We start from the raw sequence: 19,190 nt of genomic DNA on the forward strand, positions 1-19,190 counted from the left end.
GCAAAGGATAAGTCCAGAGTGCTCTAGGAAAAGAGAAGAAGTCATTTTTAGCTTGGGGATGGATGGACAGGGCATCAATCATGGAAGCTGCTTAAAGGAAGAGGGGATTTCTAAGGGCAGAAAGGAGGAAGTAGAGTAAAAGGCAGGACAAAACTGGGTTACTGCTCAATGACAGACCCCAAACAGGAAACTGAGACTACACCAGTCAGGTAAAAAAAAATTAATGTAGAAGCCAAAATAAAGAGTACACACTGTATATCAAATTAATGGGTTTATTTTCATCTTAATTAACAACCATTTAGCTGAAGTTCAAAACAGACCTGACACATGGACATGGATACAATTTAAATAACAACAAAAAAATGAACTATATACACAAATAAAGTAAAAGTATGAATTTTACATAATCAGCCTGTTTATATTTTGCAGTTCTGGAAAACTATATGTGCTACACTAAGTAACTACAACTAAACATTACCATTTCAATTTAGATTTACAATGAAATAATACAATAACATTTGTGATTGATAGCTTAGAATCGGGCAGGTATAATTTTTCAAGAGTCACAAAACAAAACAGCCAAAGAACCTGCTGTGTATTCTGTAGGCTTTTTTTTAAAAGGATCTTACGCATCAGTACAGTTGATACAGGACAAAAAATAAATATTTACCTGGAAATACAAACTTAATTAAAAATATCATTCAAAACTAAAGCTAGCACAGGAAAGCTATACACATATCAGCCCAAATTAATATTTAATACACTCCTATTCTTGACTTGATGGATAAAAATATGACATATACTCTAACTAAAAAGATATTTAATATAATTTCTAAAAGTCAGGATTGCTAATGCAACTACCACTTTTTCTTCCTGTAGCAAGGGGGAAAATGCTCATTTTAAATTAAGTTTTATACAATAATTTGTTTGATCAAACTTAAGATTGGTTATCAGTAGCAAAGCTAGAACTGCCCCCTTCATAATCTTTTTTCTAAACAGCCTTAACAAAACTTTATTTTGTTTTAAGTAATTCTAAGAGGGTATGGAAAAAGAATACAAGATTTTAAGAACCCTTTACTGATGTGAAGAACAAGCAATTCCAAAGCACAGAGTAAAATTTACCAGCTTTCTCCAGGTAAAAAGAAACAAAGGATAAAATCCAGAGTTTTTCAGTGGGCAAGAATCATGGTTTGTGTGGAGGCAAGACTGCATCAATTCAACAGGCATGGACCATCAGAAGAAAAGGTATCGTGGATGATGAAAAAATACATACACCAAAAGTTTCTTAAAACAAAGTTCATCCCAACTAGACACAGATTCAAAAAATTAATTCCCACCACAAAATGGGGGGTGAAAAAAAAAATCAATAAAATAGTATTGGATATCATTAACAACAAACAGGCAGAGATGACTTGCACTGAAGTTGCAGAGAACTGATTTGCCCCCAAGCAGCTAAGTAATGTCACAAACTACTTCCACCCCTTGATGAACAGACAACCAAGGGACAAGGAGAATAACACAAAATGGTTTTTATTACAATACAAAAAGTAAGCCTTTTTTATGCCCCATATCTGTATCTTTGGGGCAAATGTATAACACTAGAGCATAATCAACATTCCTGAGAATATGTACAGCAGATAGACATGTGGCAGAAAGAGGCATTCTTGCCACTGTCAATATCCAGCCTTCCAGAGGAATGTGAAAGTCTGAACAAACTTCTGCCCCAATTAAATTAGAATTTCAAAAGCAACGAGTTTAGTTACAAAGTTGAATCTTTAAGAAAGAGGGAACCTAGTCAGCAATCTCACTTAGGATATGGTTTAGAGTGTGTGTGTGTGTGTGTGTGTGTGTGCGCGTGCGCGCACATGCGCGTACACGCAAAGAAAATTTATAACATCATTAGTCAGAGACTAGATTGTTCACCCTTTTAGATTCCACTAAACTTAAAATGCTAAATGGAATAAACTCCTCTAAAGGTCTGACACAAGATCTCTACTAATGATAAATGGCTGAGATGGCTAGATGAAAACATGTCTGATGGGAGGGTGTGATTTGAAGTATGAGTTCTATAATTGGGCATTCAACTTCATGAAACAATTCTCTGCTCACCAACTGCTGATAACTCAATTAGGTAAAGGGAGGGAAGAGGGGAGGTGGACAATGGGCACCAATTAAAATAAAGAGTATGATATGAGTCTCTGAAGTAAAAACACATGCCTAATGATCAAGTGAAGTTTGGAAAATCTGGGCCTTGCCAATAATTTTTATAATAACAATTAATAATAATAAAAATAAAACGCCTCCAGTGAGTTTGCTTCCAGGTTCCAGAGAGACCTAGAGCCACTGTTCTATATTTAAGGGTGCTGGTGGAGAAGACCCAGCAGCTATACCTGGGGAGCTTTATTTTTGGCAGCTCTGCTATTTCTTCAATACATCAGAGTAGTCTTTTTCCCTGGGTAAGAAGGTCCATGGCCTGTCATTATGCCCTTCATTCTGCTAGGCTGTGAATCAAAAATAGGCTTTTTACACCAAGCTTGGCATGTGAAAATGATGGGCCTACTGGGAACAGTACTCAACCACCCTGCCCACTTATGCACCTTACAAATGAGAAGAGTCTACTCATCCATGCCAATATCTTACCTTCCATTCTTTTAGGCTTATTAGATATAATTACTTGATTAAGATGACTTTGAAACCCAAGAGCTCACAAACCCTATTGGTTCAGAGAAGATGTGTCAAAATACAGGGGCTTTGTTGAGAGAAGACATGTGGCTCAGCTAACCTTCACAGACCCTCAGAAATTCAGCCCAACCTTATCAAATGTGAGAAAACAAAAAGCTAGGTTTATGACATTTAAGTTTGGACCATAAAATCTGCTTACAAACACCCCAGGTAATCATTTTTAAAATCAGTTCTCCTTACTGTCAAGTATGTTGACAACCTCAGGACATTTTCACAGCAATCCACATAAAGCTGTCCTGAGAAACATAGTACATATCATATATATATTGGATGATACTGTTTCTGGTTCAGCTTTTTCCGGCAAGTTGGGCAGGAGCTAGCATTTCTAAGGGCATCACGGAGGCATTGGCTACAGAAGACGTGACCACATTTTGTAGAGACTATAAGTCGTCCACTTTGCAAAATCTAGAAAAATAGCAAACAGATACATTCATGAAGCTAGGTCTCTACAAGACAGCAATGTTCTCTATACTTAAAAACATTCTCAATTTTATATGCTAGTGGTAATTAGCTAAACAACAGGGCAACAGTTTTGTTACTGATAACTAACCACTAGGACCTGTAGTTCTAGGTTCAAGAGACACAAATTCTAGTAACAAGTCTCTTCTTCTGTGTCTCAGCTTCCCCACCTATAAAATAATGGAATAGGACTAAATTATGGTCAAGGACACCCTTCCTTGCACCATTTTCAGTCTTTGAAAATATCCATAATGGGACCCTTTGGAGTAAAAGGGCCAATAACAACCATAGTCTTAAGGTTTGCCCTAGTTTGGCTGGTCCAAAAGAGGGCTCTTCAGCAAAGGTGCCATCCTTCTCTTACAGTGTAACAGTAGAGCTGACATAATCAATCCTAAACTGAAATTTTTCTAGCAAAGCTGTATGAAACAGTCACTGTTTCTACAAAAGGCCAATACAAAAGGATTTCCTTAAACTCCTCAATCTTCTGTACCAGGTACCAAGTACAGAATACATAGTTAAAATATAACTAGGAAATTGAGTTTAAATAAAGGACACCAAATACTATTTTTTCAATAAGAGTCCTTGCCAGTTGGGCAGACAGTAATTTAATTTTGCTTTATGATAGTTCCAGGTGTCTCAGGATCAGATTAAACTGAGTGAGTAATTTCATTTCTAAAGGAAAACCTCCCCTCTAATCTAATTCTTTTGCTGAAGCATTTTTTTTGGGGGAAAACTTATTAAATGACAAGCTGTAGTTTTCTTACCTCTGAGTATCCATCCATGCAAATTGGACAACTAACAGTACCAGAAGGCCTAAAAACACAATGATTTGGATCAGTTTTACAACAAAAGGAAAAAGTCTCATTATTTGGTAGTTGACACCTTAAATAACCAATTCCCCCAAGATGATATAATAGCTATAGAATTGTATAGTGCTTTAAAGTTTATAAAATGCCTTACATAGTGTATGTAAATATAAAAACTATGTATTATATGTCTATAGAAAATTTTTAAAGTATATTTTCTTTCTCTTCCTCTATAAAGAATTCCTTCAACCCACAGAAAAGTTTCCTCCATGGGAAGTATTAGTGAAACAGTAATAAGGAAGAGAAATAAGAAAATTCATTTAGGCTTTAATCAAATTTTAATTATTCATGGCTTTTTTCTTTAATTACAAGTTATCCACATCCCATCTTGGCTGAACATAGGATCTAATACAATGCAAACTACCCACTATTTGGTCACATTACAATCTGAAGATTTGTTCCGTATGGGAAATAAATATTTCACTTAAGCCCCCAAGCAGAAAATCTGTCTTGTAATTTAAAATGGAGAAAACAGACTTATAGAATGCAAGAAGCTAATACTCTTCTTCCTGTTTTCTCCTCCATAAAATGAAAGGGTAGGACTAGATGCCCTACCACAGAGATCCCACCTGTAGATTTGGAAGAGATATTTGCACACAATTTCTCTTTTTATATTATGCAACTTCTTTTCATGTAAGTATGGACAGAGCAAATCCTTCATCACTTAATTTACAGATTATACTCATCTCCCCCCCCCCCCCACCAAACCCTGAAAGATTTTAAGTCTCCTTTTGATTCCTAGTCAAGAGGGAAAGGCCCAAAGGGAATCCATTGATTAACAACAACGAGCCTGGCAAAATAAATGAAAACGGGTGGCTCAGATATCTTTCTGATCATTCCCAAATGTTTTCCCAAGATCTTTCTAGGATAGGGTGGGGGTGGGGTTTGAGGACAAGGACAGAAGGTCATAAGCATGGAAAATATCTTCTCTAAGATATAACTGACCACTTCTTTAAATGGTGACTCAAATTAGGTGTTTTAGGAATTTCAATTCTAACATCAGGAAGAAAGGATAAGGATAGTTGATTAAAAGCATCTCCTTGAGCAATTAAAAAACAAAGAGCAACAAGCTCTACTTACTTTATATATACTATTAAGTAAAACTCACTTTTGATCTGATGTCCTTCTCTTTATTAGCTTAATGCCAATTTCTTAGTAAGAGCACCATAAATTCACATTTTCTCATGTGATAAGTGCCAGTAGGGTCTTGAGAAATGTGGCTGAGTAAATCCTCTTCTAATAAAAGTAATTCCTTTCCATTTTAACCTCTTAAAATACAAAGTAGCAAAACTCACAATCATCTTTCATAGCTACCAATCCTTTTAAACCCATATACCAATTATAAAACAATTAACCATCAATCAACAAACATTTATTAAGCATCTACTATGTGCCAGGCACTATACTGGGGATACAAGGACAAAGAATGAAATGATCTCTATACATGAAAAATTTACATTCTAAATGGAGGAGACAAACACAGACAGTTCACTTCTAAATTCTGCAAACCTCTAGTAAAGGGATTTTTGACATAATGAGTATTGGCCACTACCTACCCCTATTTCACTTAGCCTATATAACAGTCATAAGATGTGGTCAAATGCAGGCATATATATATACACATACTGTGCCGTAATAATAAACAGAACTGGGGCAGCTAGGTGGCGCAGTGGTTAAAGCACCGGCCCTGGATTCAGGAGTACCTGAGTTCAAATCCAGCCTCAGACACTTGACACTTACTAGCTGTGTGATCCTGGGCAAGTCACTTAACCCCCATTGCCCCACCAAAACAAACAAACAAACAAACAAATAAATAGATAAGCAAACAAACAAACAGAATTATGAAATGAAGGGTAAAGTTAATTATAAAGTATGCACAGTACTGTACAGTAAACATAAGTGTACAGTATTGTGAGAAATGAAAATACAGTGTCACTTATTTCAGAAACAGTGAAGCAAAGTCTGTCCTAAAGTAAGCAAAAACAAAAAACTGGCTGGATTCAGTTTCTGTCAGTAAGATTAGGCTAAGTGACTTATAGTTACCTCAACTCCCTTCTGGGCATACTTAATCAGTTTATGAATATTATCTGCCAACACCCCAAGGGCTGAGACAGCCACCATTTTTGAAGATGGGACATATGAAGATGTATGTAACAGGAGGGGGGATCATGTTAAAGAAAATTTGAGTGGGCTTACCTTCTGTAAGAACCAGCCAATGGGAGATTAGGGTGGGAGATTCTTGGACTTGGGCAAAGGTATAAAAAGGCTGTCTGCAGGTAGCTAAGGTGTGCCTTGGCCACAAAGTCACCACTTCATGCAAGATTGTTCAATAAATTGCCTTCCTGCTTACATCCTGAGTCAGGTCGAGTTTGTTGGTAAGGGCCCTTGTTTCTCACAGTATGTGAGAAACACCTAGCCGTACAGTGCTTTAAATGAAGCTATTAAGAGATGTTTGGACAGTGGTTCTCTTTTATCTCTCGTATATCTGAAGATATAAAACAACCCAATATTATCCTCAACTAGGCTCTGAACTTTTAAAGTTCAAAGGTGGATGTATCTTTTCAATACAAGAAACAAAATCCCCTCAAATGATGAAATGTTTCTGTGCCAACTGTTTCTGTTGTAAAACCTTTGGATTCAACCGTGTGTGAATTTAGAATACTATGCCACACTTATTTCAGAGGGACAGCGATGCCGCCTCTATTGCAGACCCTCCTCAAACATTCCTAAAAAACCCTAAAGTAGAAAAACAAAAACCTAGCTGAATCCTGCTGGTGCTGAGGTGGGCTAAGTAAACTTTAGTAAATCCAACATCTTTCTGCACATGCTTAGTAAGTACTAATGAGTTCATGAATATTAACTTCACCTCTGGGCAGGATTTGACAGCCATTTTCCGAACATGCGATGTACAAAGGAATATGTAATGGGGAGAGAGAACATACTATGGGTTACACAGGTAGACTTCTGGGAAAACTGTGAACCTCCCATCCAATTGGAGAAAGGAGGGGAGGGACCTTAAGGAATATGAGTTTATCTGTGGATTTGTTCAAAGGTGCCATTCTTGGGAGTGAATGCATTAAAAAGCCTTTATCCATGCTCCTCTGCAAGTCTGATTATTTGTAAGTACTTTACTTCCAACAAGCTCTAGTTCCAAAGCTTCCCTTTCTTCTACAAAATGTGCAGCTAGCTGTTCAATCAGATCTTCACTTGTCAGGTCTTCCCTATGAGATTCAATCCTCTACATCAAGCTCATCCACTCCTAGCTCCAATTCTTATGCTAATTCTACAATCTGGTTACTAGCTTCTTCTGCCAAACCTGCAATTGTAAATGCCTGCCAGTATTTTTCAGAATTCTTTACTTAAAAGTTGAATTTGTATAATGTGAGTTTATTAAAGGGAGACCTGTCTGTACATATTTAAGTAAGTACAAATAAATGAAAAGTAGTTAAATATAGGGAGATTTTCTGGGCCTCAGTTTCCTCACTTGTAAAAAAGATGTTAGGGGGCAGCTAGGTAGCGCAGTGGATAAAGCACTGGCCTGAGATTCAGGAGGACCTGAGTTCAAATCAGACCTCAGACACTTGACACTTACTAGCTGTGTGACCTTAGGCAAGTCACTTAACCCCAACTGGCTCATCCAAAAAACTAAAAAATTAGTATTCTAACACCACAGTCCTGTGCCATGTTGGATATAGGGAAGGAGAAATAGCATGAGAGAAAAGATGGAAAAATACTTAAATCAGATCAAGAACAAAGGTAGCATCAAATGTTTTGAAGGTATAAGGAATCCATTTTCAAGCCATCTAAAATAGTAATGGATACGAAATACACTGAAAACGACATGGACAGTGTTATTCCTAAACAGAGGTTAATTAAAAGAAATACCAACAGCTAATGATTACTAGACTTACTTTTCTATTTTTTTTTTTTTTTAGTGAGGCAATTGGGGTCAAGTGACTTGCCTAAGGTCACACAGCTACTAAGTGTTAAGTGTCTGAGGTCGGATTTGAACTCAGGTACTCCTGACTCCAGGGCCGGTGCTCTATCCACTGTACCACCTAGCCGCCCTACAAAATCTTTATAAAATAATTTATAGAAAGAACCCTTGGTGAAGATTGTGGAGACAGGTAGGCTTTCACAAATAATCTTATAGTTGATTAAATTTTTATGAACATAGTCAACTGTGCTTATTGTCTGTAGACTACCAAAAAAAAAAAAAGGGCATTTGATTTATAAGGCAAAGTGCCATTTAAATGGTTTTCTTCTAACAAATTATCTCCTATGCATCAAAATCATGCAAGATTTCTTAGATCCAACAACATAGGCCACTTGGTTCAGAGACCCTCAAATTGATTATTCAATAGGGAGACTGATGCTTGCCAAAGGAAGCTGCCACTGTCACAGGACGCCCAGAACAAAACACAAATAGAGATTCACTAAAAATGGTGAGGACAAATGGCTGCATGTGAATGAAAATGTGGCAATTACATCAAACCCTGGAATACTACAGAACCTTTCAAATGAAATTCATTATATCTACCAAGTTGAAGAATAGCAATTGTCTAGACCAGGGATTCTTAACCTTTCTGGTGTCACTGACCTCTCTGGCAGTCTGGTAAAGTCTATGGATTCCTCAGAACAATGTTTTTAAATGCATAAAATAAAATATCCAGAATTACAAAAGAAATAAATTATCTGGAGCTGGTCCATTCTTATATACTTTGTATAGACATTACTGAGGAACAGTAAGCTGTAGTCCAGAACTAAACAGGAGAAAGTCAGCAGGCCAGATTGTATTTGAAAAAAGTATGTGCTGGGGCAGCTAGGTGGCGCAGTGGATAGAGCACCGGCCCTGGAGTCAGGAGTACCTGGGTTCAAATCCGGCCTCAGACACTTAACACTTACTAGCTGTGTGACCCTGGGCAAGTCACTTAACCCCAATTGCCTCACTTAAAAAAAAAAAAAAAGCATGTGCCATTTTCAAAGGCCATTAACTTTTCCCTGAAACAAAACCCTGCATTTTTAACATCAGTATTCTTCCAGTTAATGTAGTCTGTGAATCTTGAAATATTATACTATTTTTTGAAATGAGGGTCACTCAAAAGGTAATGGATGGCTATTCAGTGAGTACAGATCAGGTGCAGTATGTGACCAATTACGAATTGCATGTAAAAAGCAGTTGAAAAGATGTCATCAAGGTATATGACAAGAAGTGGGGTGGTCAAAAAGCAAGACAGAAGTATAATAAATAGAAGGAGCACACATGCTCCACTCGTACCCACACAGAGTCAAGAGACCTAAAGGAAAGGCCCCAGTATTTTGACCAAACCCCCTAGGGAAGATTTATGGGAGGACATGGATGAATCCAACAGGATGAGAAAGCATGGAATGTTTGTGATCTGCAGCACCGAAGGGAGTTCCAACCTTAATGAGATCACAGATTCACCAAAGCATGTTTTAAATATCCTACAAAGTACTATTCTGTTGCCTCATCATGGTGTTGTATGTGTTTTCAAAAGCTATGCTGGCATAATAAGTTTTGTCCAACAAAGCTAGAAAGAATTCAGGCACAAATCTCATGACAAACTGCTGTCCAAAAAAACAGTCTAGGGGCAGCTAGGAGGCACAGTGGATAGAGCACCAGCCCTGGAGTCAGGAGGACCTGAGTTCAAATCCAGCCTCAGACACTTAACACTTGCTAGCTGTGTGACCCTGGGCAAGTCACTTAACCCCAACTGCATCACTAAAAACAAACAAAAAACAGTCTATTTGTGCAGAGACATTCAGTATCAGAAAGTTAACCACCATTTTTTGGCCACAGCGGTTTACAAAAACTATCTACTAAGGTATAAAAGTGTTGCTATCTACACTGGAGATTCATGGACAACCATGAAAACATAGATCCTAAAAGCATATATTTCATATATCCCTGGAAATAAGCATAAAACAGATCTTTCTCTTTAGTTAAGATAAAGATATAATCAACTAAATTAGACACAATAAACTTTTACTTAACATAATGTTCCCTAGGAACTGGTAGTTTTCAAAAGAATATATGTTTACTTTATGTATTTTCATGTATTTCTATATATCACATATCCAAAGAAAATAACAGAGCTACATACCTTATGCTTGATGTTTCTTCTTCCAGAACAACTGATTCTCTGGATGGATTTTCTGTCACATACACATCATCTCTTGTTTCTTCATCATCACTACTCAAAACACAGCTGTCAGGCTGTCCTCGATTTATCCTAGGGTTTCTCCTTTGCCTTCGATTTTCTAAAATTTAAATTTAAAAAGTGAAGGCTCCCATCCTAACACTTAGTAAGCTTTCTATCAATTAAGCCCAGCTAATGGTTTCTGTGATAATTTATCTTTATGGGACTATCTCACTTGACCAAACATTGATACTGTCCTAAATTCTCTACAGATATCTTCTTTGGTTCCCTCTTTCACAAAGCCCAGGCTACATTTCCCTGACCTATCAAATTCTCTCACTGCTGCACAGGATACCTCATTCCTCTCCTACTGAGAAGTGCTCACTAAACTCCTTTTTCCATATTTCCTGCCAGTCACAGACTTTTACTAGTGCCTAGAAAGGAATCAAAGAAACAGAGATCCCAGCAAGGAGTTTCAGCAGGACCCCAGAAGAAACCTAACAGTGGGGGGCAGCCAGGTGGTACAGTGGATAAAGCACCAGCCCTGGATTCAAGAGGACCCGAGTTCAAATTCAGCCTCAGACACTCAGCATTTACTAGCAGTGTGACCCTGGGCAAGTCACTTAACCCTCATTGCCCTGCCCCCCCAAAAAGAAAGAAAGAAACCTAACAGTGGTTCAGGACTGAATTTGTGACACTGAGTTGGTTACAAAAGCTTTCTTAGGCTTCTGGGACTTCCAGAAAGGATTCTGCAATAAGGAAAGAAGACCACAGATTTTTAAACTAACATCAGGGGCTTACAAATATGAAAAAAAAACTTAAAGTTAACTGACTGTGTAAAAGATTAATATCAACCCTCTCCTTTTATATCCTCTGGGAATCCTCTCTTTTCAAGCCCTGTTAATACTAAAACTTTGTGATTCAAGGGTTTTTTATTAAGATGTCATTAAATATGAAATGTTGCTACTTACCTTCAACAAACTTGAAAAAACAGGAAGAAAAAAAAAGTGATTAGAATTTTATTTCAATCATTCATAATTATATATTTTTAAAATATAAAAATATAGCATAGATAATTATCTTAAGTTCTAAATTCCCTGAAATTACTTGCTAAGCAACTAAGAGACTAACAGGGAAGAAGTGATATAATGGAAAGGGCCTTGGATATGGAGATAATGGACTTGAGTTCAAATACCACCTCCAATGCTCACTTTCTGTGCGATCTTTAGCAGATTATCATCTTTGAGCATCAGTTTCCTTAAAATGAGGGTATCGGTTTTCATTGACTTTGAGAGCCATTACAGTTTTAGATCTGTATTATGATCCTATGAGATAAAACCTGTGATTACAGCAATGGAGGAAAAGGGTGCTGTCCACAAATCACCACATTTAGGGGATGAAGATGATAAAGCAGCCCAAAGGTTTATAAAGCTCTTGCACCCTATCTCATCTCAGCCCAGCACTAAGCCATAAGATTCTCAAATGGCTTCATTACCTCGATGAAGATATTTCTTACAAAAGGTCTTAAAAAACGCTAAAGCTTGGAATATTTAGTGCATTGAGTCATCACTAATATTAATCAATACTAAATGAAAACAAAGCACTTATCGAATTGTTGGTTCAATTTAGTTCAGAGCACTTATTTTAACCACTATCAACCCAATAAACGTTAACCATGAAGGACAAAATTTAATATTTGTCATATTTAGATTTAATATTTGTCATATATAAACTTTCAAAGATTCTGGTCTTGCTAACTCTCTATAAATAAAGATATATGTGATCATATAAATTAGTTATTTGGGAAAGCAGATGGGCAGATGATCTGTTTAACTGAGACACCTAAAGGTATAAAAACACTCCAGTGGAAATTAAAACAATGAGTTGGTAATAAATGCCTGGAGGTTAGAGAGATATGGTAGCTGGATATGTAATTTGGGAGTCATCCCATTAGAGATGATTTTTAAGTACTTTAGTGTCTAACTGAAAGCTAAGTTATGGGGATGCAGGTGATTTTTCCAGTATAAGTATGAAACATAAATGAAAGTCAAAGAATAAGATTATTTATTTTTGCGTGAAGGGTATAGGTAACAATGACTGGTTAAGAAAGTATAACAATTTGGGGGCAGCTAGGTGGTGCAGTGCATAAAACACTGGCCCAGGAATCAGGAGGAACTGAGTTTAAATCTGGCCTCAGACACTTGACACTTACTAGTTGTGTGACCCATGGCCCTCATTGCCCCACCATAAAAAAAAGAAAAGAAAGTATAATGATTCATTGCTGGCAAGGAAAACTGACAAATATGTTTGGAGATAACAATCTGATCAAGAGGGCTTTAAATGAAAAAATAAAGGGGGCAGCTAGGTGGCGCAGTGGATAGAGCACCGGCCCTGGAGTCAGGAGGACCTGAGTTCAAATCCACCCTCAGATACTTGACAACTTACTAGCTGTGTGACCCTGGGCAAGTCACTTAACCCAAATCGCCCCACCAAAAATAAAGAAATAAATAATAAAGGAATGGGAGAGGATCAGAAATAACAGAAAAACAATGGAAGAGTTCTAAATTCACAAGAGAAAGTAACTACAAAGAAATAATACTTATGGCTTTAGTTTTCTATATGTATACCAAGAAGCACCATAAATAAGGAGACTGCATAGTATAGCAAAGAGAGCACTGGATAACAGTGGTGAATTCCAGAGAATGAAGGGCTGCTGGTCTGGGCCCTTGCCCAATATGGAGGTTCCCAGAACAACTCAGTAATGGGAGAAGAGGGCCAAAACTTATAATCTTGAGTCGTAGGTTTGAATTAGTTCTGCTACGGACTACTTGTGCAACCTTTTGGCAATTTCAACTCTGTCAAAATTTTACATCTGTTCCCTTCATACGAATCCTATAAATGCTATGGCCCTAATACTTTTAATACTTTTAAGAAAGAGCAACAGCAGCAGAACAAGTTAGCCATTTACTACCTATCTGTAATGAGAATGTTTTTAATTTTTAAAATTCTGCTTTAAAATGGCATTGATTGGGGCAGCCAGGTGGCGCAGTGGATAAAGCACCAGCCCTGGATTCAGGAGGACCTGAGTTCAAATCCGGCCTCAGACACTTGACACTTACTAGCTGTGTGACCCTGGGCAAGTCCCTTAACCCCCACTGCCCCACCAAAACCAAAAAAGTAAAATGGCACTGATTTCCACTGAGTAGAAGTCCCTCATTTGAGGTGGTCCCTTAGGAAGCTTACATAGCAGCCCAGTAGGACAAAAGGACCTGAAATTAAATAATGTCCCATACTTTCATAAGATATTCCTTTAGTAGAACTCTCACATCTTAAGATATTTATCTTCTTATAAGAGGATGCTAAAATTTAGAGTTTAAAAGGACTTTAGAGGTTTGTCATCTATTCCAAATCCTTAGTTTTAGAGATCAGAAAACTGAAGCCCTGGAAGATAAGTGACTTGCCCATGATCACATAGCTACTAAATAGTAGTAAGTAGAGTTGGGATTTGAACCTACATTTTCTTTTTCTTTTTTTTTTTTTAGTGAGGCAATTGGGTTTAAGTGACTTGCCCAGGGTCACACAGCTAGTAAGTGTCAAGTGACTGAGGCCGGATTTGAACTTAGGTCCTCCTGACTCCAGAGACGGTGCTCTATCCACTGCGCCACCTAGCTGCCCCATAACCTACATTTTCTAATTCAAAATCCAATATTCTTTCTTCACCCCAGATTTTATTCAAAATAATTTTGGAATGCAAGGGATTACACAAGCAAAGTTACTGCATGTCCAGTCATGTTGTCTTGGCCTATCCTTTGATTTGAAACCTCTTAATCTATATTAGAATACCAAAAACCTAGAATCCACCACATTTTATACATATTGTCCAATCAATAATTAACACCTTTGGGACAGCTAGGTGGTGCAGTGGATAAAGCAACAGCCTTGGATTCAAGAGGACCTGAGTTCAAATCTGACCTCCAACACTTGACACTTACTAGCTGTGTGACCCTGGGCAAGTCACTTAACCCTCATTGCCCTGCAAAATAATAATAATGATGATGATAATAATAATAAATCAACACCTTTATTATTTCCCCATACCAGTTTATTTCTGTAAAAATCATTAACTATCTTAGCGATTTCTCTATTAGAAAATCACTACATATGGGCCAAGATATTCTGTAAAAACGGCCTATAAAATGCATGATGATAAAAGGAAAAGATAGAAACCCTCTGAGGGTAGGAACATAACATAATTTGTTTCAATATCATTCTCTGTTACTTAGCACAAGGCTGAACTAAACATTGAGAATTTGGTAAAACTCAATTCAGTAAATTGCCTATCACCTAAGTGAGAAGAATAGAAAACTTTTATCCAATATGAGAAATGAAAGATGTATATAACCTATATCTGACTGCTTACTACCTTGGGGAGTGAGAGAAAGGATAAAATTTGGAACTCAAAACTTTAAATAAAAGAGACCTGAATGTAGTCTTAATACCTATACTTTGCAAATTAAAAAAAAATTATCTTTTAAAAATGTTTAGAATTGTATCCTCCATCTCTGTCTCTCAACTTGAGTCATGTTCTGAAAGTCTATCACCACTTCTGCCTATGGTCTAACCATCAGCAAAATTGGGCTCACTCAAAAAACAAAAACACCAATCCAAGACAATTTTACATAAAGTAAAAACCAGTCCCTCTTTCAGGCTACAAGAGTTCTAGTTGATTCTTTAGGGAAGTTGTTTCATAGTAGCTAAAGTAATGGTTTTATTCCCTGATGTATTTTCATCAGATTTCATCAGACACTAGGGGGACTTTATTATAGCTCTGGAGAATTAAAGAGCATTCTACTTTTTGCCATATTTCTTTGCTTAGTTAGAAAATGATAGATACTGTGAGCTTTTAATAAAAGAAACTTTGTTGAAATGTCATAAATTTTCCTTTCTTCCTCAATTACACTTTTCAAGATATTCTAAATTTGGTCCATAAACATCCTGACAAGTTTAGGGAATAATAGATGGTGATTTGTCCATTTATAATAAATTTGATGTTTAATGAATTAAAAGGTAGCACAAGACTAATCATATCTAGGCATAGGAACAAGATTTCATTTTATGCCTTTTGATGACTATATAATTTTTGCTGCCATAATATTTTAAAATGTATTGAATTGTACAATTAATATAACTTACCTGTGTTGATTATAATTCCTGAGAATTGTAGAAAAAACTTACTTAAAAATTATGGAATCATTACATTATATTGAAAATTACAAAGTATAGTACTGTACGGATATATCCATTTAAAAACCTTATAAATATAAAATTTAGTGATAAGTCTACCTGCACTAATTTTACAAGAGTTCATTGAACAAACTTATTCTTATTCCTAACATAGACTTTGGATATTATATCACAATCAGTTTCCTGATTAACTTTAGTAGTGTGTCTTAAGAGGAAAGGACAGAAAACCTCCCCTCTATTGTAAGATAGCCCAGAGCAACAAAGGAGAGAAAGCACCAGGTGGCAACTACAAGTTATTCAGACCTGGCTTGGGAAACAATAATTGGGAATTTACTTGCTTTAAGGGCTCAGGAGAGGATCTATATGCAAGTCAGCCGAATATTTTTAAACTAACTTTCCACAAATCATTCACAATAACCCCCATCTGAGGTGGTGAATGTAATTGTTTAATAATAAAAACTGGACAAGGCCAAACAGTATGATGAAGGCCAACAGAATCTAGCAAATGCTAAATCAAAACAACAGATATTTATCACATGTACCTGTAAAGCACCTATTAATATCTGTTGTGAAATCACAAAATTCTAAACATCCCCCCTGGTGGGCAATATTAGATTAAACTCTTAAGATGTACCTAGGTCAAAGATGCTAAAGCCTCTGTTGGACACTGGAACCGAGTGGTGTCATGGTTAGGCAAAACAACTTATCCAACACTCAGAAAAGAGTCTAGATAAAGTGAGAGTTTAAATTGTTCTTCATTTGAGAAATGAAAAGATCATTTATTACCTAAGTCCAACTTTTAAGATGTTTCCTGTTAAACTAATCACACAGTCTAGTGTATTTTGTTTGACCAAACTTGTGGTATGGGGGAACTCCTGATGAAAACTCCCTTTACCCCTGCAGATCAGCAGATTCTGGGGGAATGAGAGGATCACTGGTGGAGGGGCATACAGCCACAGCACAGGTCAGAAGTAGGATCTAAGGATCTAACCCCAAATAATTCTTTTATATATATATGTATGTTTGCCTTATATAACATAACATATTGTTTGCCTTCTCAATGAGTGGGGGAAGAATTGGCAAGAGGGAGAGAATCTGGAACTCAAAATTTCAAAAGAATGCTAAAAGTAAATAAATTCATAAAGAAATACACACACACACACACACACACACACACACTCTCTCTCTCTCTCTCTCTCTCTCTAAAGACTCAGTGATGGGGACAATTAGGTGACATAGTGGATAGAAAGAGTACAGGACCAGGGGCAGCTAGGTGGCACAGTGGATAGAGCACTGGCCTTGGAGTCAGGAGTACCTGAGTTCAAATCCAGCCTCAGACACTTGACACTTAATAGTTGTGTGACCTTGGGCAAGTCACTTAACCCCAACTGCCTCACCAAAAAAACAAAAAAAAACAAAAAAGAGTACAGGACCAAGAGTCAGAAGATCTGAGTGCAAATCCAGCATAAGATACTTATTATCGGGGCAGCTAGGTGGCGCAGTGGATAAAGCACCGGCCCTGGATTCAGGAGAACCTGAGTTCAAATCCGGCCTCAGACACTTGACACTAGCTGTGTGACCCTGGGCAAGTCACTTAACCCCCATTGCCCTGCCCCCCCCCCCAAAAGCTACTTATTAGCTGTGTCATCCTGGGCAAGTCATTTAATTTGTTTGAATCAATCAATAAACATTTCTTAAGAGCCTACTACTCAGCTAAGCACTGGGGATATAAAAAGAGGGGATAAGACGGTCCCTGGCCTCAAGGAGCTTATAACTTAATGGGGGACACAATATGCAAACAAATATATACAAAGTGAGGCATATATAAGATAAGTAAGAAATTAACAGAGGGAAGGTACTGGAATTCAGGAAAGGCTTCCTATAGATGGGATTTAGCTAGGACTTAGAAGACTGGGAGATTGAGAGGGCCCTAGGCTATGAAGGGCTTTGAATGTCAAACCAAGCATTTTATCTTTGAGTTTTTGAAGCAACAGAGAGCTGCTGGAGTTAGTAAGTAGGGGATTTTACTTGGTTGGACCTGCATGTTAGGAAAATCACTCTAGTGTCCGAATAAAGTGTGAACTGGAATGTGGAAGAGACTTGAGGCAGGCAGATGGCTATTCCAATAGTCCAGGTGTGAGATGATGAAGGCCTATACCACAGGGGGGGCACTGTCAGAAGAGAGAAGGGGGTATATTTGAGACACACTGAAAGATGAAACTGATGGACTCAGCAACAGACTGGATAGGAGGGGTGAGAGTGAGAAATCACGACGACTCCTAGGTTGCAAGTCTGAAGGACTGGAAGGATGGTGTTGGCCTGTACAGTAATAGGAAAGATGGAGGGTAGGGGAGCACTTGGGGGAAAGATAATGGGTTCTGTTTTAGGTATGATGAATTTAAGAAGTCTACCAGACATGCAGGTCAAGTTGACTAAAAGGCAGTTGGAAATATGAGACTGGAAGCCAACTAGAGATTTGGGACAGGAGATGTGAGCTTGGAGGCAGACAGAGAATTTGGGGCCAGAAACATAGATTAAAGAGATGGTAATTAAATTGCTGGGAGCTTGTGAAATCACTAAATAAAGTAGTATAGAAGGAGAAAAGAACTGGGCATAGGACAGAACACTGAAGGACACCAGTGGTTAGAGAGCATGATCTGAAGGAGGAATGAAAAAGGTGACAGAGTAGGTCGTCAACCAACCAACACCTATTGAGCATCTAGTCTGTGCCAGGCACAGTGAGAGAACCAGTAGAGAGTAGTGTTACAAAAACCTAGAGAGAAGAAAATATCAAGGAGAGAGTCATCAACAGTGTCAAAGGCTAGACAGAGGTGACCAAGGAGTAGGAATAGGCTAACTTTGGAGGAATGATTAAGCCAGAAGCCAGACTGTAAAGGGTTAAAAGAGAGAGAGAGAGAGAGAGAGAGAGACAGAGAGACAGAGAGACAGAGAGAGAGAAGAGGGAGGGAGGGGAGAGAGAAGAAGGGGGGGGAGAGAGAGAGAGAGAGACAGAGAGAGAGAGAGAGAGAGAGAGACAGAGAGAGACAGAGAGAGACAGAGAGAGAGACAGAGAGGGAGGGGAGAGAAAAGTGGAGACGTCTACTGAAGACAGCCTTAGCTACGAAGGGCAGAAGAGATAGAAGACAATAGTTAACAGGGATGGAAAAATCTAGTTCAGGCTTTTTCAGGAGCAGAAGAGACATAGGTATGTCTATAGGTAGTAAGAAATGAGTCAGCAGAGGGGGAAAGAATGAAAATAAATCAAAGAGTGTAGATGATGGAGGGAGCAATCTGATGGAGGAGATGGGACAGAATGGAGTCACTGGAACAGGTGAGACAGCAGTGAAGGACAAGATAATGGTAGAAGAAGAAAAAAAAAAGATAATGGTAGAAGGTACCTGAGTAATAGATGAGGAAGAGGGGAGAAGAGGGAGTTCACAGTGAATGAGGCACGATTCTCGGCTGACAGGGACAGGGATCCACAGGAGGTTTCAGAAGGCACAAAAAAGTTTGGAAGACCAATAGTGAGTGCATAGTGGGAGTGAGTTGATAAGAGAGCTAGAGTATGACTACCTAGCAACAATGAGGGCTCAGATGAAACTGTACAACATGAATTTGCAGTGGACCCAGTCAGAACCCTTGGGTAAGGAACAAGTGTGTAGGAGAGAAGGCAACAAATGGTGAGAGTGATACAAGGCTGAGGCTTGGTTGGGTATAA

The 19,190-nt window shown here is 37.9% G+C and overlaps 1 protein-coding gene across 1 annotated transcript in view; it reads right to left on the reverse strand.

Moving 5' to 3' along the window:
- Nucleotides 1–258: 258 nt before the first annotated feature.
- RNF4 (ring finger protein 4) overlaps nt 259–19,190 on the reverse strand; it is a 59,360-nt gene continuing 40,428 nt past the window's right edge. Inside the window, exons 5-8 of the mRNA XM_043970793.1 lie at nt 11,200–11,209; nt 10,193–10,349; nt 3,966–4,014; nt 259–3,147 (exon numbers count right to left, since the gene is read on the reverse strand). Coding sequence (XP_043826728.1) covers nt 2,998–3,147; nt 3,966–4,014; nt 10,193–10,349; nt 11,200–11,209 — 366 coding nt within the window. The 3' untranslated portion in view covers nt 259–2,997. The remainder of the gene's footprint in view (nt 3,148–3,965; nt 4,015–10,192; nt 10,350–11,199; nt 11,210–19,190) is intronic.

The sequence above is a fragment of the Dromiciops gliroides genome, chromosome 6 (genome assembly GCF_019393635.1).
Source record: "Dromiciops gliroides isolate mDroGli1 chromosome 6, mDroGli1.pri, whole genome shotgun sequence".
NCBI classification, from domain to species: domain Eukaryota; kingdom Metazoa; phylum Chordata; class Mammalia; order Microbiotheria; family Microbiotheriidae; genus Dromiciops; species Dromiciops gliroides.